This window comes from Chelonia mydas, chromosome 13 (assembly GCF_015237465.2).
Source record: "Chelonia mydas isolate rCheMyd1 chromosome 13, rCheMyd1.pri.v2, whole genome shotgun sequence".
NCBI lineage: Eukaryota > Metazoa > Chordata > Testudines > Cheloniidae > Chelonia > Chelonia mydas.
Window position 1 is genome coordinate 36,389,800 of NC_051253.2, and position 16,006 is coordinate 36,405,805.

At 48.4% G+C, this 16,006-nt stretch overlaps 1 protein-coding gene across 3 annotated transcripts; it reads left to right on the plus strand.

The window, feature by feature from the left end:
- The first annotated feature begins 6,313 nt into the window (after positions 1–6,313).
- Positions 6,314–14,407, plus strand: LOC102930457 (mast cell protease 1A). 3 transcript variants are annotated; one of them, XM_037915255.2, is made up of 6 exons: positions 6,314–6,500; positions 7,948–8,092; positions 9,434–9,569; positions 10,169–10,423; positions 13,018–13,166; positions 14,222–14,407. In XM_037915255.2, exons 1-5 carry the CDS (start codon positions 6,428–6,430, stop codon positions 13,162–13,164), a joined length of 756 nt encoding a protein of 251 aa, XP_037771183.1. In that variant the 5' UTR covers positions 6,314–6,427; the 3' UTR covers positions 13,165–13,166; positions 14,222–14,407. The 3 variants fall into 3 exon arrangements, with proteins under 3 accessions (XP_037771183.1, XP_037771180.1, XP_037771181.1); XM_037915253.2 differs by having other exon boundaries at positions 6,315–6,500; positions 14,178–14,407; XM_037915252.2 differs by having other exon boundaries at positions 13,018–14,407.
- The last annotated feature ends 1,599 nt before the right edge of the window (positions 14,408–16,006 follow it).

Here is a 16,006-nt window from a genome sequence, read left to right on the forward strand (position 1 = left end):
ATCCACTTTTGCTTCCCCCACTAATTCTTCCCGGTTTGTGAGCAGCAGGTCAAGAAGAGCTCTGCCCCTAGTTGGTTCCTCCAGCACTTGCACCAGGAAATTGTCCCCTACATTTTCCAAAAACTTCCTGGATTGTCTGTGCACTGCTGTATTGCTCTCCCAGCAGATATCAGGGTGATTGAAGTCTCCCATGAGAACCAGGGACTGCGATCTATTAACTTCTGCGAGTTGCCGGAAGAAAGCCTCGTCCACCTCATCCCCCTGGTCCGGTGGTCTATAGCAGACTCCCACCATGACATCACCCTTGTTGCTCACACTTCTAAACTTAATCCAGAGACTCTCAGGTTTTTCTGCAGTTTCATACTTGAGCTCTGAGCAGTCATACTGCTGTCTTACATACAGTGCAACTCCCCCACCTTTTCTGCCCTGCCTGTCCTTCCTGAACAGCTTATATCCATCCATGACAGTACTCCAGTCATGTGAGTTATCCACCAAGTCTCTGTTATTCCAATCACATCATAATTCCTTGACTTTGCCAGGACTTCCAGTTCTCCCAGCTTGTTTCCCAGGCTTCTTGCATTTGTGTATAGGCACTTCAGATAACCCGCTGATCGTCCCTCTTTCTCAGTATGAGGCAGGAGCCCTCCCCTCTCACACGCTCCTGCTCATGCTTCCTCCTGGTATCCCACTTCCCCACTTACCTCAGGGCTTTGGTCTCCTTCCCCCGGTGAACCTAGTTTAAAGCCCTCCTCACTAGGTTAGCCAGCCTGCTTGCGAAGATGCTCTTCCCTCTCTTTGTTAGGTGGAGCCCGTCTCTGCCTAGCACTCCTCCTTCTTGGAACACCATCCCATGGTCAAAGAATCCAAAGCCTTCTCTCCGACACCACCTGCGTAGCCATTCGTTGACTTCCACGATTCGATGGTCTCTACCCCGGCCTTTTCTTTCCACGCGGAGGATGGACGAGAACACCACTTGCGCCTCAAACTCCTTTATCCTTCTTCCCAGAGCCACATATCATGACCCATGATAGATTGGGGCATTTAGCTTTTGTTAAGATATGAAGATCCCTGGGATGTAAGGTAACCATCTGGTTTATTCGTTTCCAGAATATCAAATTTGGGTCTATGGACTTTAGATCAGGGAGATCTTTCAGTAAGCCCCTCATTTCCTCTGTGATGAGAGGAGTGTGCTTATAAGTATTATGAGCCACTCTGTTTTCACCTGTCCCTGACCACCGAGTGGTCACTTGGAGAGGGGCCAAGGGAGCACTGGCACTTAATTTTGGATTAAATGGGGGGGGGGGAGGAGGAGGAGGGGGCCAATTATCTTGATCTTCCCCCGTGTGTGCCAGGTTCCAATTCTGAATTTGTTTCTCAAGGTGTTTCCAATTAATTTCATTTTGGTCCTTATCAGTATCGCTGCTTGAGTCAGGGTCAGTAAAATCACCCTTCTGTTGTGTGCTAGCAACAATAGGATATGCAGAGGAGTTGGGTTTTTTGAGTTTTGTTTTTCAAGCCTTGTTTTCTGCTTCAAGCTCACTCAGCTTGTAGCTGAAATCTGCCTTTGGATTCAGCTCTGATGTAAGAGCTTTTTGGCGTGTTTCCAACTCTTGCAATTTCCTTTCATATTCGCAATACATTATTACGATCCCTTTCCCGAATCTTCCTTTCCTCTGACCAGAGCACCACAACACGCTATTCATCGTACTCATACCCTCATTCCATCCAGCTTTTGCCATTGTCTTTTGAACCGTCTCATGTTTCCCTTTTATAAAATCAATGAGTCTCTCTCCCTTGGAGGGCATCTCTGATGTTCCCCAGGGCCAGTCAATGAGTCTCCCTCCTGTAGAGGGTACCACTGGTGCACCCCGGGGGACGCCAATGAGTCCTTCCCCCCCCCCCCCCCGCGAGGGTATCGTTGATGCATTCTGGGGCAATTCATAAGACATTGTATCCCAGCTTCCTGAAACCCACCTCAGCGGCGCTTCAGAGAATCATAGAATCATAGAATATCAGGGTTGGAAGGGACCTCAGGAGGTCATCTAGTCCAACCCCCTGCTCGAAGCAGGACCAATCCCCAATTAAATCATCCCAGCCAGGGCTCAGTCAGGCTTCAGGGGAGCCTGACTGAGCACACCCTTGTCCTCCCTCCACTGCAGTACATGCCCTGGTGCTGAGTACCTGGCAGCGCAGCCTTTGCCTCCAGCGACCCCTGAACCCCAACAATCCCTGCAGCCTTCACCTCCAGCGACCCCCGCACCCCGACAATCCCTGCAGCCTTCGCCTCCAGTGACCCCCGCACCCCGACAATCCCTGCAACCTTCGCCTCCAGCGACCCCTGCACCCCGACGATCCCCGCAGGACACGCCCTGATGCTCAGTGCCTGGCAGTGCTACCTTCCCCTCCAGCGATCCCTGCACCCCAACAATCTTGGCCACAAACACAGTCCCATTCAGTCCTCTTGCCTGTGTGTCCTATATGTGGTTCGTATTAAAAAGGGGTGCAGAGGGGAGTCCCAAACCAAGGTGTGCGCTAGAGGTGGTAAATAAAACGGTCCTCACCTCTATCCCTCGTTGTGAGAAACTCTCTGAGGATTCCCGATCACACCCTGCTCGCTGCGCCAAAACTGTTAGGCAAAAGATTATTTTCCCCAAGAATCAGGTAAGCACAGACAGTACTGAAGGGGGTTTGTTCACAGTACCGGGAAGACTGACAAGCAGCTTCCAAGATATGGTACCATAGTGGCCAGTTTTATACATTCTCTTATCAATTCATTTGCATTTATCTGTACATACAATGACAGACATTGTTACAAGTCAAGAGAGAACCCTGAACAAAGATAAAAATAAGAACAGTACGTACATATAGAGGTCATCCTAATTGCATCAAATGACTATGGCTACCTTGTGGGGGAAGGAGGCAGGGTGGCGGCGGGTAGGGATGGGTGCTTACAGATATCCTGTGGGCTGTGAAGGGAGAGTTTGTCCTGTTCTAAGAACTGAATTACTGGGCGGGCATTGACCATATAATCTTATCAGCTGTTTACAGTTGTCAGTGTCCTTGCTACTGAATGCTATTGAAGCATTCCTGCTTGTTCTGCAGTTTTTGTCTTAGATGTTAGCTAAATTTTCACTCTTTCCTGACAGATGGATGGATGGAAGTTTATGGGGATGGATGGATGTACAGATGAATGGGATGGATGGATGAACAGATGGATGCACGGATGAATGGATGGATAGGAGGGGATCAGTGCATGTATGGATATGCATGGGCATGGAAGGATGTAAAGGTGGCTCGGATGGATGCATGGGCAGGGATGGATGGTGGATGGAGGGATGGTCTTTTCCACCATAAGAATTACGCTCGCAACATTGAAGCACCCTTCTTATTAAGCTCAACATAACCTGAAATAATTACCCAGAATGAAATCAACAACAACAAACAAATTTTACTAAATAAGATCTGAACAACGCAAAATTCGGAAGCAAGCAAGCAAGCAAGAAAGAAATGTAGGACTGGATGGGACCTCGATACGTCATCTGGTAGAGTCCCCTGCAATGAGGCAGGTCTAAGTATTATCTAGACCATCCCTGACAGGTGTTTGTGGAACCTGCTCTTAAAAATTTCCAAAGAAGGCAATTCCACAACCTCCCTGGGCAATTTGTTCTAGTGCTTAACCACCCTGATAGTCAGGAATTTTTTCCTAATGTCCGACTTAAAACTCCCTTGCTGCAATTTATGCCCATTGCTTCCTGTCCTGTCCTCAGCGGTTAAGGAGAACAATTTATCACCCTCCTATTCATAACAATCTTGTAGGCATTTGAAGACTATTATCATGTCCCCATCAGCCTTCTCATCTCCAGACTAAACAAACCCAATTTTCTCAATCTTTCCTCATAGGTCATGTGTTCTAGTCCTTTAATCACTTTTGTTGCTCTCCTCTGGACTTTCCCCAGTTTCTCCATATTGTTCCTGAAGTGGTGTGCCCTCAGATGGACACAATATTCCAGTTGAGGCCTAATCAGTGCTGAGTACAACCGAAGAATTACTTCTCATGTCTTGCTTACAACACTCCTGCTAATACACCCCAGAATGACATCCGCTTGTTTTGCAACAGGATTACATTGTTGACTCTTATTTAGTTTTTGAACCACTATGACCCCAGATACTTTTCGGCAGTTCTCCTTCCCAGGCAGTCATTTCCCATTTCATATGTGTGCAACTGATTGCTCCTTCCTAAATACAGAGATTTGCATTTATCCTTTTTGAATTGTGTCCTGTTTATTTCAGACCATCTCTCCAGTTTGTCAAGATCAGTTTGAATTCTAATCCTGTCCTCCAAAGTGCTCGCAACCCCTCCCAGTTTGGCATCATCCACATACTATATAAGGGTACTCTCTACACCATTATCTAATCATTTATTAAGTTATTGACTAGAACCTGACCCAGGCCAGATCCCTGCAGGACCTGTCTCATTATGCCCTTCCTGCTTGGCTGTGAACCACTGATAATGACTTTCTGGGAATGGTTTTCCAACCAGTTGAGCACCCACATTATAGAAGATTCATCTAGGCTACATTTCCCTAGTTTGTTTATGAGAAGATCATGCGAGACAGTATCAAAATCTTTACTAAAGTCCAAATAAATCACATCTACTGCTTCCCCCCATCCACTAGGCTTGTTACCCTGTCAAAGGATTCTAGGTTGGTTAGACATGATTTGTTCTTGACAAATCCATGTTAACTCTTACTTATTACCTTCTTTTCTTTTAGGTGCTTACAATCTGAATGTTGGATTATTTGCTCCATTCTCTTTCCAGGTACCAAAATATAGATGACTGGTCTATAATTCCCTGGGTTACCCTTATTCCTCTTTTTATAGACAGGCACTGTCTTTGCCCTTTTCCAGTCCTTTGGGATCCCTCCTATTGTCCATGAGTTCTGAAAGATAATCACTAATGGCTCTGAGATATAGATAGATACATAGAGGGAGAGAGAGAGAGGGACAGACTCTGGACTTGCACTGCTGCTGAGATCCCTATTGGCCTTTGGGGGCTGAGCATAATTTAAGACCTGGGCCCACAGTTTCTATCGGATGCAGAGGTTGCTGAAGGATTTTAACCCTGCCTTCGGCATTCTCAGGGTGCCCCACACCCAAACCGAAGAGAACCAAGTTCTTTCCTGAACCATCCCAGCTGGTGCGGAATTCTCCAGCAAAATGTTATTTTGACCCAACAAGACCCATGACCTCCCCGTGCGAGGCAGCGGCACAAGGGGTAGTGCTCTCCTTGGCCGTGTAAACAGGGCCATGGTGAGCATGAGCAGGGAGCAGTGTTTCCCTGCGGATCCTGGGATCATGCACCAATTCTGGGGACAGATTTCAGAGTAACAGCCGTGTTAGTCTGTATTCGCAAAAAGAAAAGGAGTACTTGTGGCATCTTAGAGACTAACCAATTTATTTGAGCATAAGCTGCATCTGATGAAGTGAGCTATAGCTCACGAAAGCTTATGCTCAAATAAATTGGTTAGTCTCTAAGGTGCCACAGGTACTCCTTTTCTTTTTGCAATTCTGGGGAGTGCATTTTAAAAGGGATGGTGGCAAACTGAAGATGGGGCAGGACGGGGCCAGGACAATGATTGGAGGGCTGGAGAAAGTGTCTGGCAGTGAGAGACTGAAAGAGCTCAGCTTGCTTTGTTTGGCCTCTCCATAAGTTCCTGGGGAGGTGCCTGCGCTCGGGGCACAAGGACCTTCACAGGGAGATGAAGCCAAGTATCGGGAATCTCTTCAATCCAGCAGGGAAAGGCAGCGCAAGATCCTATAAGGATAGCTGAAGCCCAACCAAATCAAACAGGAAAGGAAACCCCAATGTGGGACAGGGAGGGGGACTGACCAGGGAACCAGCTCCCTCAGGCAAGGGGGTTTCTCTGTCTTTTGCTGGCATCAGACCCAGCCCGGCTGCCTTGCTGGAAGAGGCATGCAGAGAGCACCAACGATGGGGCTCAGACCGGGGGAGCTGGGTGAGGTTCTCTAGCCTGGTCACTCAGGAGGGCAGACAGAAGGGTGGAATGGACCCTGCTGGCCTGAACATATGTGGATCTAAACATCCAGGGGCCGAACAGACAAGGGGGGACTTTGCCATCTGCAGTTGGGAGGCGTCAGTGCTGGCCACGGCCCCAGCCAGGGGCAGGGAGGAAACAAGAGCAGGAAGGAAACCCGCCCAGTGCAGAAGGGGATGTGGCTCAAAATTTCCTCTTAGGGAATCTCCACCCCTGACACATCACTTTCGGGGAATTACTTGGTAACCAGGTACGTGACCCTGCACTTCCCAGCTCTCCTCTACCCAGGGGCCCCTCCCCACCACCCACTCTATATAAACCCCGGGGCTGAGACAGACCCACCAGTCCCAGCCCCTGGATTTGAACGAAGGATGCTGCTTGTGCTCTTCACAGCCTTTCTCCCATTCGCCGCGGCCTTCCTCCTGCCCCCGAGGCCTCATATGGGTGAGTGAAGCTGAGAAACTGGTTGATGCCCCAGCTCTGGGGGGCTCACAGTCAGAGTGGGGCTGAGCGAGTCTCTGAGTTTTTGGTTCAGGGTCCAAAAATTCGGGCAAAAGTGGGGTTCCTCCCAAAATAATATTTTTCTTCCCGAACGAAAACCCTAAAAAGATATGATTTCAAAGCAAATATTTTTCATTTTTTTCCATTTTCTTAGGGGTGTTTCCTTCGACCTGAAATAAATTTTTCTTTTTTTGGTTTTGGTTTCATTTTGGGGTCTGTTTCAGGTGTTTTTCACCCTTATTTTCTTTAATTAGCTGAGTTTTGAACCAAAATGCAATTGTGAAAGAAAACGTTGATCCAGAACCAATTTTTCCACTGAATGCATCCGATCAAGTGAGCTGTAGCTCACGAAAGCTTATGCTCAAATAAATTGGTTAGTCGCTAAGGTGCCACAAGTCCTCCTTTTCTTTTTGCAAATACAGACTAACACGGCTGCTACTCTGAAAACAGAAACAATTTTATTTTCTTTTTTACTTGCTTTCAGGTGCTTCCTTCAATCCCCCCCAAAATTTGGGGGGGTGTTTTTTCATTTGATTTCAGCTCTCTTTAGAGGGGTTTTCCCCACTGTTTTAATCATTTATTTTTTTAAAAAAATACTTCACTCCATTTCTAAACAAAACGACATTTCAAAACAAAAAAGTGAGATGCCTAGAATGAAAATTGCCTACTTTTTCCAGAAAAAAAAATCCTTTTTTTGAAGCCAAAATAATCCTCAGAATTTGGTTCTTTTGATGCCCCAAAGTTGCATTTTTTGGCAAATTAACCAATTGCTTAAAAACTTTTACCTGGCTTTAGTGGTGAGATCTGGGAAATCAGGGCCCAGGGGCAGCACAGCCCACACCAGGGGCAGGGGGATAGAATTAACTGTCAGGCTCAGATGGGTATCAGGAGATGGGACATGGGCAGGGCCGGCTCTAGGTTTTTTGCTGCCCCAAGCTCCGAGAGCGCAACTGCCCAAGCAAAAAAAAAGCCAGAATGCCGCCCCTGGAATTGTGCAGCTCCAAGCACGTGCTTGCTTTGCTGGTGTCTAGAGCCGGTCCTGCTCATGGGGCCCGGTGGCGAGGGGGAATGATGCTGGCCAGTGGGTGGCCCCACAGACAGAAGATAGATGGGTGTGTATGGGATAAGGAATGGATGGATGGATGGATGGATGGATGGATGGATGGACAGGTCCATGTGGGAATAGGTGGATGTATAGTGGGTACATGTATGGATAGGAACCAGGCTGGTTGGGGTGAAGGGATGATCCAGGGGAAGGCTGGGCTGGGGGGCCCAAGGGGCTGCCCCAGGCCAGCTAGGGGCTGGGCTGAGGGATTAGGGTCTGGGTTGCACTGGGCTCTTGGTCTCACTCTCCAGACTCCCTTTTGAACCCCACCCTGTCTCTCTCCAGACTGGGTCATCGGGGGCGAGGAAGCCCTGCTCAGCTCCAGACCCTACATGGCCTATGTGCAAATTGGGTCAACGGGAAGCTGTGGAGGGTTCCTGATCCAGGAGGACGTGGTGGTGACGGCGGCTCATTGTAACTGCAACCTGGGGTAAGAAACGCACCATCCCCCACTCCTGAGCCAGCTGATCTCTGCCCAGAGTCTGGATTGGGGCTGGTGCCCCTGGAGGGGAAAGGCCCAGGGGGAAAGGCTCCCTGAGCCAGCCAGTCCCCCACCCTGGGGCTGGATCAGAGCTGGAAATACATTGGCCCAAAGACTAGAAGCGTTTACGGGATGTGAAAATTACAAATTTCCCTGTGGTCCCTGTTAGATTTTAAAGCCTAACCCCCCCCCCCCCCCAAACTAGATACAATCTTTACCATGAACTCTCACCACTTTTTTTCATGTCCTGCTAACCTTGGAGGAGGGAAGGGACTGTCCTGAGGTGCTGAGCCAAACATCAGGGAACCATTCTGGACTTCAACATCTTTTGTGATGCACTCAGCAACCTCTCATATCCCCCATACTGACCTCTGTCTCCAGGGTCATTTCCACAGACAGATCTGGGCTTTCTGCTACTTTTGTCCATACCCAGTAGATGGCAACGGTGCATAAAAAATTATTTGATCCTTTTCTTATTTGTATGTTCCATTCCTTCCAGCAATCTTATTTCTGTGCAGGCCCAGCCTAGGCATCTGGAGTCCCCCTTTTTCTTTTACTATTTCAGAGTTACAACCAGGTTAGGGCCTTACACATTTCCAGGTGTGTTTTCCTTCTTCTGCCATGTAGTTCAAAGATTCATAGATTGCAACATCATTGTGATCATCTCGCATTACTTCCTGTACAACACAGACGACAGAACATCTCCCAAATAATTTTGATCTACAGCAAATCTTTAAAAAAAAATCCAGTCTTGGTTAAATGTGGCCAGTGATGAAGAATCCACCATGACCTTTGGTAAATTGTTCCACTGGCTAGTTACAGTCCCTGATAAAAAATCAAACCATGAAACAATCATTGCAAAAGAAAAACAAACAGAATCCTTTATAGTGCCTCTGAATTTGAAATCAAATGATCTTGAGTTTCTTAGTATAGGACAGGTTTTCCAATTGTTTGATCATTCTCATGGCTGTTATATGACCTCTCCCCAATTTATCAATGTCTTTCTTGAACCATGGACACCAGAACTGGACAATGGGTCACTCTGAATAGCAGAGTAGTGTGTTGGTCAGTCTTTTGAGGTCTCTTTGGCCAACCAGAGGGAAGAAGGAGGAAGTCCATCCTTATGTAGGTGCATAAGATGGTCTTTGTGTTACTCAGTTGCAAAACTTTAGGTAGAAATCTGCACAGGCCAGCAGCAGGTCTGGTGTCCCTTCCCGAGGGCCCATGATGGACCCATCCTGCCATCCAATGGGCACTAAATCCCCTATATTCTCTCCTTGGCTTTTCCAGCAACATCTTTGTCTACCTGGGAGTCCAAGACTTCATGGAACCAGGACAGAACTGGCAACGGATCCAGGCCCGTCATTGGGTCCAGCACCCTGACTTCAACAATGAGAACTTTGACAATGACATCATGCTGCTGAAGGTACTGCCCCATCCATCACCCCGCCTCCAGTCACCTCACACTGCTGCAGGTACCACCCTCATCTCATCCCCCCACCCCCAGTGACCTCACACTGCTGCGGGTACCACCCTCATCTCATCACCCCGCGCCCAGTGACCTCACACTGCTGCAGGTACTACCCTCATCTCATCCCCCCACCCCCAGTGACCTCACACTGCTGCGGGTACCACCCTCATCTCATCACCCCGCCCCCAGTGACCTCACACTGCTGCAGGTACCACCCTCATCTCATCCCCCCACCCCCAGTGACCTCACACTGCTGCGGGTACCACCCTCATCTCATCACCCCGCCCCCAGTGACCTCACACTGCTGCAGGTACCACCCTCATCTCATCCCCCCACCCCCAGTGACCTCACACAGCGGCAGGTACCACCCTCATCTCATCCCTCTGCCCCCAGTGACCTCACACTGCTGCAGGCACCACCCCCTCCTAACACCCCAATGACCTCACAATCTCTCTCTGGACACTCATCCATCCTCCAACCAGGTGGTGCTGCCCCACAGCAGCTCCGATCCCGGCGCTGATCCGGGTCCATTCTCTCTCTCTCATCCATGGCAGCTGTGGCACAGCGCGGAGCTGACCGAGTGGGTGATGCCCATCCCCCTGCCGGAGGCCGATCACCACGTCAGCCCAGGCTCCGAGTGCAGCGTGGCCGGGTGGGGTCAGACCGGAGTGAACACCACCACCGACAGGCTGCAGGAGGCGGAGCAGGAGGTCATGTCGGACGGCCTGTGCAGAGAGCGGTACCGGCATTACGACCCCACCACCATGCTGTGTGCCGGCAGCCCCCATGTCAATAAATCACCGTTCCATGTAAATATCCCCCTGCCTGCTTGGAGCCACTGGGGGTGCCGCAAGCTACTCCAGGGAAAGGAGCTGGTGGAAGTATGGCCATGCCCCTCCCATGCTGCAGTGCCCCAAGAGGGGAGCCCATGGTGCAACATGGGAAATGCAGCCCAGCCAGGGAGCTCAGCACCTAGCATGTCTCCAGAGAGGAATCGCCACTGCCAGTGCCCTTGTGCAAGGCGCTGGTGGAAACAAGATGAAATTTAACATGGGCTCATGCATATAAGGACAAGTAACAAGAAAATTGCTGCTCTGAGCTGGGGGCTCATGAGCTTGAAGCAACAGAGGGGGACGGGGAGGGTGTGTCAGTTGCTTGCAGGATGACTATGGGCAGCCAGTGGGCCATGGCCAGGAGAAAGGCCCATGTGATCCTGGGATGGAGAAGTTCAGGTGTCTCCAGTAGAGAGGGAGGGTTTAATGCCAGCAGAGAAGGCTCTGGGCAGAGCTCAGCTGGAATATGGTGCACAATTCTGGGCATCCCTGTCCCAGAAAGAGGGATTCCAGCTGGACCAGGTGCTGAGAAGAGCTGGTGGGATGATCAGGGGAATGGAGAGCCGGTCTGACGAAAGGGGAGAAAAATACCTGGGCTAGCTTAGCCTAAAACACAGGCTGAGAGGAGTCTGATTGCTCTATAAATACATCGGGATGGGGGGAACACAAAGGAGCAAGATGACCATTGAAGCTAAAGGACTAATCAGGGGTGGGAATCAATGGGGGCTGGAGATGAGGAGAAAGTTTCTAACCATCAGAGGAACAACCTCCAACAGGAGCAGTTTGGGGAACAGCCTAACCAGGATGCCAATGGAACTTGATAAGTTTATGGATGGATGATACAATGGAGCTGTCTGGGATAGCGAGGACTTGACTCCATGACCCAGTAGGGCCTGTCCAGTCCTGTGTTCCCATAAGGGCATGAGGCACCTGAAAACACCTCCCATGTTGCACCATAACTAGAAATTGTTGGGCTTTGATTTTTTAGCAAAATGTTCCAGGAACAATGTTGATGAAAAAGGGAACCCCCCCCCCCCCATCATCACCACATATTCTGAGCCTTTCTGCTCTTCACCATCAATGGAGGATCTACTGGTGAACTCAACCCTGAGGCCACCCAACAGACAGGATCCTGAGTAAAATCCTGGCCCCATAGATGTGGATGGAAGCTTTACTTTTGACATCTATGGGGCCAGGAAGGCATTGGAGCTGAGGGAGAGTCAGTGTTCCCATCTCACGGGAATTGGCAACATTTCAATCTTTGTTTTCGAAGAAAAGTTGAGATGTCAACATTTTTGGCAGAAAGTAAATTCCAAAAACAGGTTTGACTTAGAAATGTTGAAATGTTTCATTGCAACATTTTTAATCAAAATGAATCATGCTGAGATATGAACAGATTGAAACATTTCCTTCTGTGTGAACAAACTGGAGAGAGTCCAGAGGAGAGAAATAAGAACAAATAAATGATCAGAGGTTTAGAACAGCTGACCTAGGAGGAAAGGCTGAAAGAATTGAGCATATTAAGGCTAGAGAAGATGAGGCTGGAGAGGGGACATGATAACCATTTTCAAATATTTTAAGGCCTGCTATCAAGAGGACAGTTAGCAAATGTTCTCCAAGTCCACTGAAGGTGGGATAAGAAGTAATGGGCTTAATATGCAGCAAGGAGATTCATGTTGGATATTAGGAAAAACTTTCTAACTCTGAGGGTCCTTAAGCTCTGGAACAGGTTAACTAAGGAGGTTGAGGAATCCCTGTCATTGGAGGTTTTTAAGATCAGGTTGGTCAAACACCTATCAGGGATGATCTAGGTTTATTTGGTCCGGCCTCCATGCAGAGGGTTAGACTAGATGATCTCTCAAGGTTCCTTTCAGGCCGACATTTCTATGAATCTAGGATTTTGGTTGTTGAGTTCACTCAAAATGCTTCATTTCAAGCCAGTTCAACATTAAGCTGCAGTTCCTTATCAGCGCATTGCCTTCTGGGAGCTGTAGTTCAGGCCTCTATTTTCCCTTAAGTAGCTCCTGCCTGGACTACATTTCCCACAATGCACTGAGTCATGTGATTCCCATGATGCCCCAAAGAGCTCCATCAGAAGCAAATCTGAATTGCATTATGGGAGATGAAGTCCTCCATGGAGCCAAGCCCTTAGGAGAGAATGAAGACCTGAACTACAACACCCATAAGCCATAGCACAGATAGGAAAAAGCAGTTTAACATTTTGTTGAACTGATGACTAACTATGGAATATTCTGATTTGGGTGGAACTGGCTCAAAATGAAATATTTAATTTCAATTTTCCTGATGCAAAAATGGAAAATTCTCAGGAATATCAAAAACATTTTATGGAAAATGTCAGTGTTGTGGAAACTGCCTTTTCCACAGGTACATCATCCTGCTCAGCTCTAGATTTCTCTCTCTGCCCACCCATTTCTAGGCTGGTTCTGTTTGGCGACCAGGCCTGGGCCTTCAACTGCAGAGATCACCTGTCCCACATGCAATCTGAGATCTCCAGAGGACAGACCGGGCTGGGTAATGTTAGTCACTGATGTTATTTTTCTTATTGGCAGGGTGATTCTGGTGGGCCCCTCGTGTGCGATGGCGTGGTCCAGGGCATCATCTCCAATGGAAATCCGGATGGGCGCCCCCCCAGCATATACACAAGAATCTCCAAATTCATCCCCTGGATCAGTGAAACTCTGCAGAAACTGAGTTAAAGGTGACGCTCGCCTTTAAAGGGTTAATTTAGCCATACTGGTCTCCGTGCCTGTGTGCAACTCCTGAGATGCTTTATATTAGAGGGATTTTTTTTTTCACTGTTCAAGAAATGCTACGAATGGCTCAGTCCTGAAATTCTTTTGTGGCTACAAATGCTCCTTCGATGTTTGAAATTTTGTTCTATTTTATTGTCACCCCAAACGGCTAGTCAATATTTGGGGCTCTGCGGGTGCTCTGGTTCGGAGCAGAAATTCACAATAGTGCCTGGTATTTACTTGATGAAATCTGGTTTATTTACAAGGAATATCCAAAGTCCTGTTTCCCTGAACACAATCAGCATCAAACAGCAACAGACAGCTCTTCTGTTCACTGTCCCAAGCCTGCCTCTCCAGAAAAGACTCTGTGCCCAAAAAATTACTTCTCTTAGCTGTTTCTCAGGGCCACATTTCTGTGCTTCAAGGTTATGTCTGCCTGGCTATTTACTCTCCGTCTGTCTCTCTTCTGTCCCCAGGTCTCTCTGTATTATATCTGTCTGATCCACATTCCCCATTACCCAGAACAATATTCAGTGACAACCTTTCTTCCTGATTCATTAGAATTCCCAACTGTGCAGAGTGTTTTACATCAGCCTAGGGGATTCTGGAGTAAGGGTACAATTTTCATTGTTGAATTCTATACGCCTTCTACAAATGCTGATTATTTTTTATTCTATTGCAGTCTTCAAGGGTTTTCTACCATCAAAATTCCTAGCTGCAGTGTGTCATTGGTGTCTTAAAAACTTTCTTTCACCCAGCCAGAGAGCAGGAATGGGGCTTTTTGGTTTTGGTGGCCAACCTCTCACCACAAAGCGTGGCTACCCGAATTAAATAGCACATGAAAATAGGACACCGAAATGGTTGTGTGAAAATATTTAAATTTTGAATGTTTTGTTTTGTGCATTTTGAGCCGGACCCAACTTTTATTTATTTTCAGTATTTTCTTTTCTTTTCTTTTTCCCTCTGCCACCCCACAGATATTTATTTATTTATTTATTTATTATTATGATACTGAATGAAGGTTGGAAAAACCAAAGGAAGGGAACCTGGGAAGCATTGCTGACATACATTGGGACAAAAGAATTGTGTATTTCCAACTATTTGGAAGATATTGAAAATGGACACTTGTTTGAATAACCAACGGCACTTCAGGGGAAAAAATCCATTTTTAAAAAAATTAAAAAATAGTCTTGTTTGAACAATTCACTCTACCTTTTCCAGTACTGGCCTCTAGATTGGAGGTTGCCTGTGTGAATGATCCAGGGTTGGGGAGGATAATTGGGCGGTGGGCAGGATGCAGGGAAGCTGGGTTGAGCCATAAACAAAATTAAAACTAAATAAGACCATTTATGCCTGGAACCTCAGAGGTGTTTGGATGCCTAACACCCATTGAAATCACTGGGAGCCTAAATGCGTTTATGGATCTGGGCCCCTAGCTCTTCTCATAAGCAGATGTCAAAGCGCTTTACAAGGGCGGTTGGGATCATTAGCCCCAGATGGGGAAACTGAGGCACAGATAGGGGCCATGACTTGTCCAAGGTCACCCAGCAGCAGAGCTGGGAACAGAACCCATGCATCCTGAAGCAGAGGTCTGTGGTCTGGCTACTAGACCACACTGTTTCGCCACAACTCTCAACAGCTCAGTCAGGCACGCCCGGGGCCTGCGGCCCTGCAGCCCCTCCATCGCAGAGCTTGTTAATTTCACTTCCTGTCTTGTATCCTCTGGAATCAGTACAGACCTGATACAAACATCTCCAGCACTGAGTTCCCTCCTGCCCCTTGTCATGTGGGGCAGGCACTGGGTCCGCCAGGGCAGGGAATGTCTCTGGTTGCAGGGGATGGGGCTGTAGCAACTATAGGGCTGGAATTACTCCCAGACCCACCCTGACACCCAAATCCAATAGCTGTGGGGCAGATACAGACAGAATCGATCTGTGTATCTCCATACTCCCCTCCATCTGGCTCTCTCTGGTTAAAGGTACTGCACTGGCCAGAGCTCCCCAGTACTGGGCGAAGCCGTGTTGCTGATCCCTGTCTGGCTAAAGGCCAGATTTGTCTGAGCCAGAGGCACGAGAGAGATTCCCAGAGCTGCCTTCAGATGTCCTGGGTCCCTCCACCCCGACCTGCTGCAATAACATGCCTTCAATAGACTCGTCCATTCCAAGTCCAGAAGGGGTCACGGTGCTCCTCCTGTCTGACCCCTGTGTAGCCTCGGCCCTGGGATGTCCCTGAGTTAATCCTGGCTCAAACTAAAGCAGAGCTGTTAGAGAAACGTCTCAGCTTGAGTCACGTCATCGGGGATGGAGAATCCAGCCCAGCCCTTGGCAGCAGCGTCTCCGAGCCTGATCCAGACCCAGCCCACAAAGAGATTTGAATGGCCAATTCCCAGGCAAACTCATTCCAATCCCCTGGGCTGGGTGCTCCGGCCCCTGTGGTATGGGAGGGCAGAGGAGATGATCTAATGCTTCCCTCTGACGTCACCTCTTCAGCTCTAGGAACAGCTCAGGATTGACATGATAGAAACCTTTTCACCCTCACAGTGTTTCCTTCTCTGTGTTCAGGGCAATTCCTGTTAAACAGAGTCTGTCTCCAGCCGTGTAACAAACACCGCGAGGTTCTACCACCGCTTGGGAGGGGAGACCTCTAACTACTGACAGTTACACTGTGGGTTATTGCACGGCTACGCCCCACTGACCCCAGCTGGGATCTGGCCCCATTGACCCCAATGGAGCTATGTCCCTTTGACACCAGCTGGGGTCTGGCCCCACTGAATCCAGCTCAGGATCTGGCCCACTGACTCCTAGGG

Bases quoted from the DNA above. Each gene is read 5' to 3' on its own strand.
- LOC102930457 (XM_037915252.2), top strand. From the start codon at position 6,428: ATGCTGCTTGTGCTCTTCACAGCCTTTCTCCCATTCGCCGCGGCCTTC. The intron at 6,501-7,947 runs GTGAGTGAAGCT...GTCTCTCTCCAG, and splicing joins GCCCCCGAGGCCTCATATGG to ACTGGGTCATCGGGGGCGAG. The intron at 9,570-10,168 runs GTACTGCCCCAT...CATCCATGGCAG, and splicing joins ATGACATCATGCTGCTGAAG to CTGTGGCACAGCGCGGAGCT.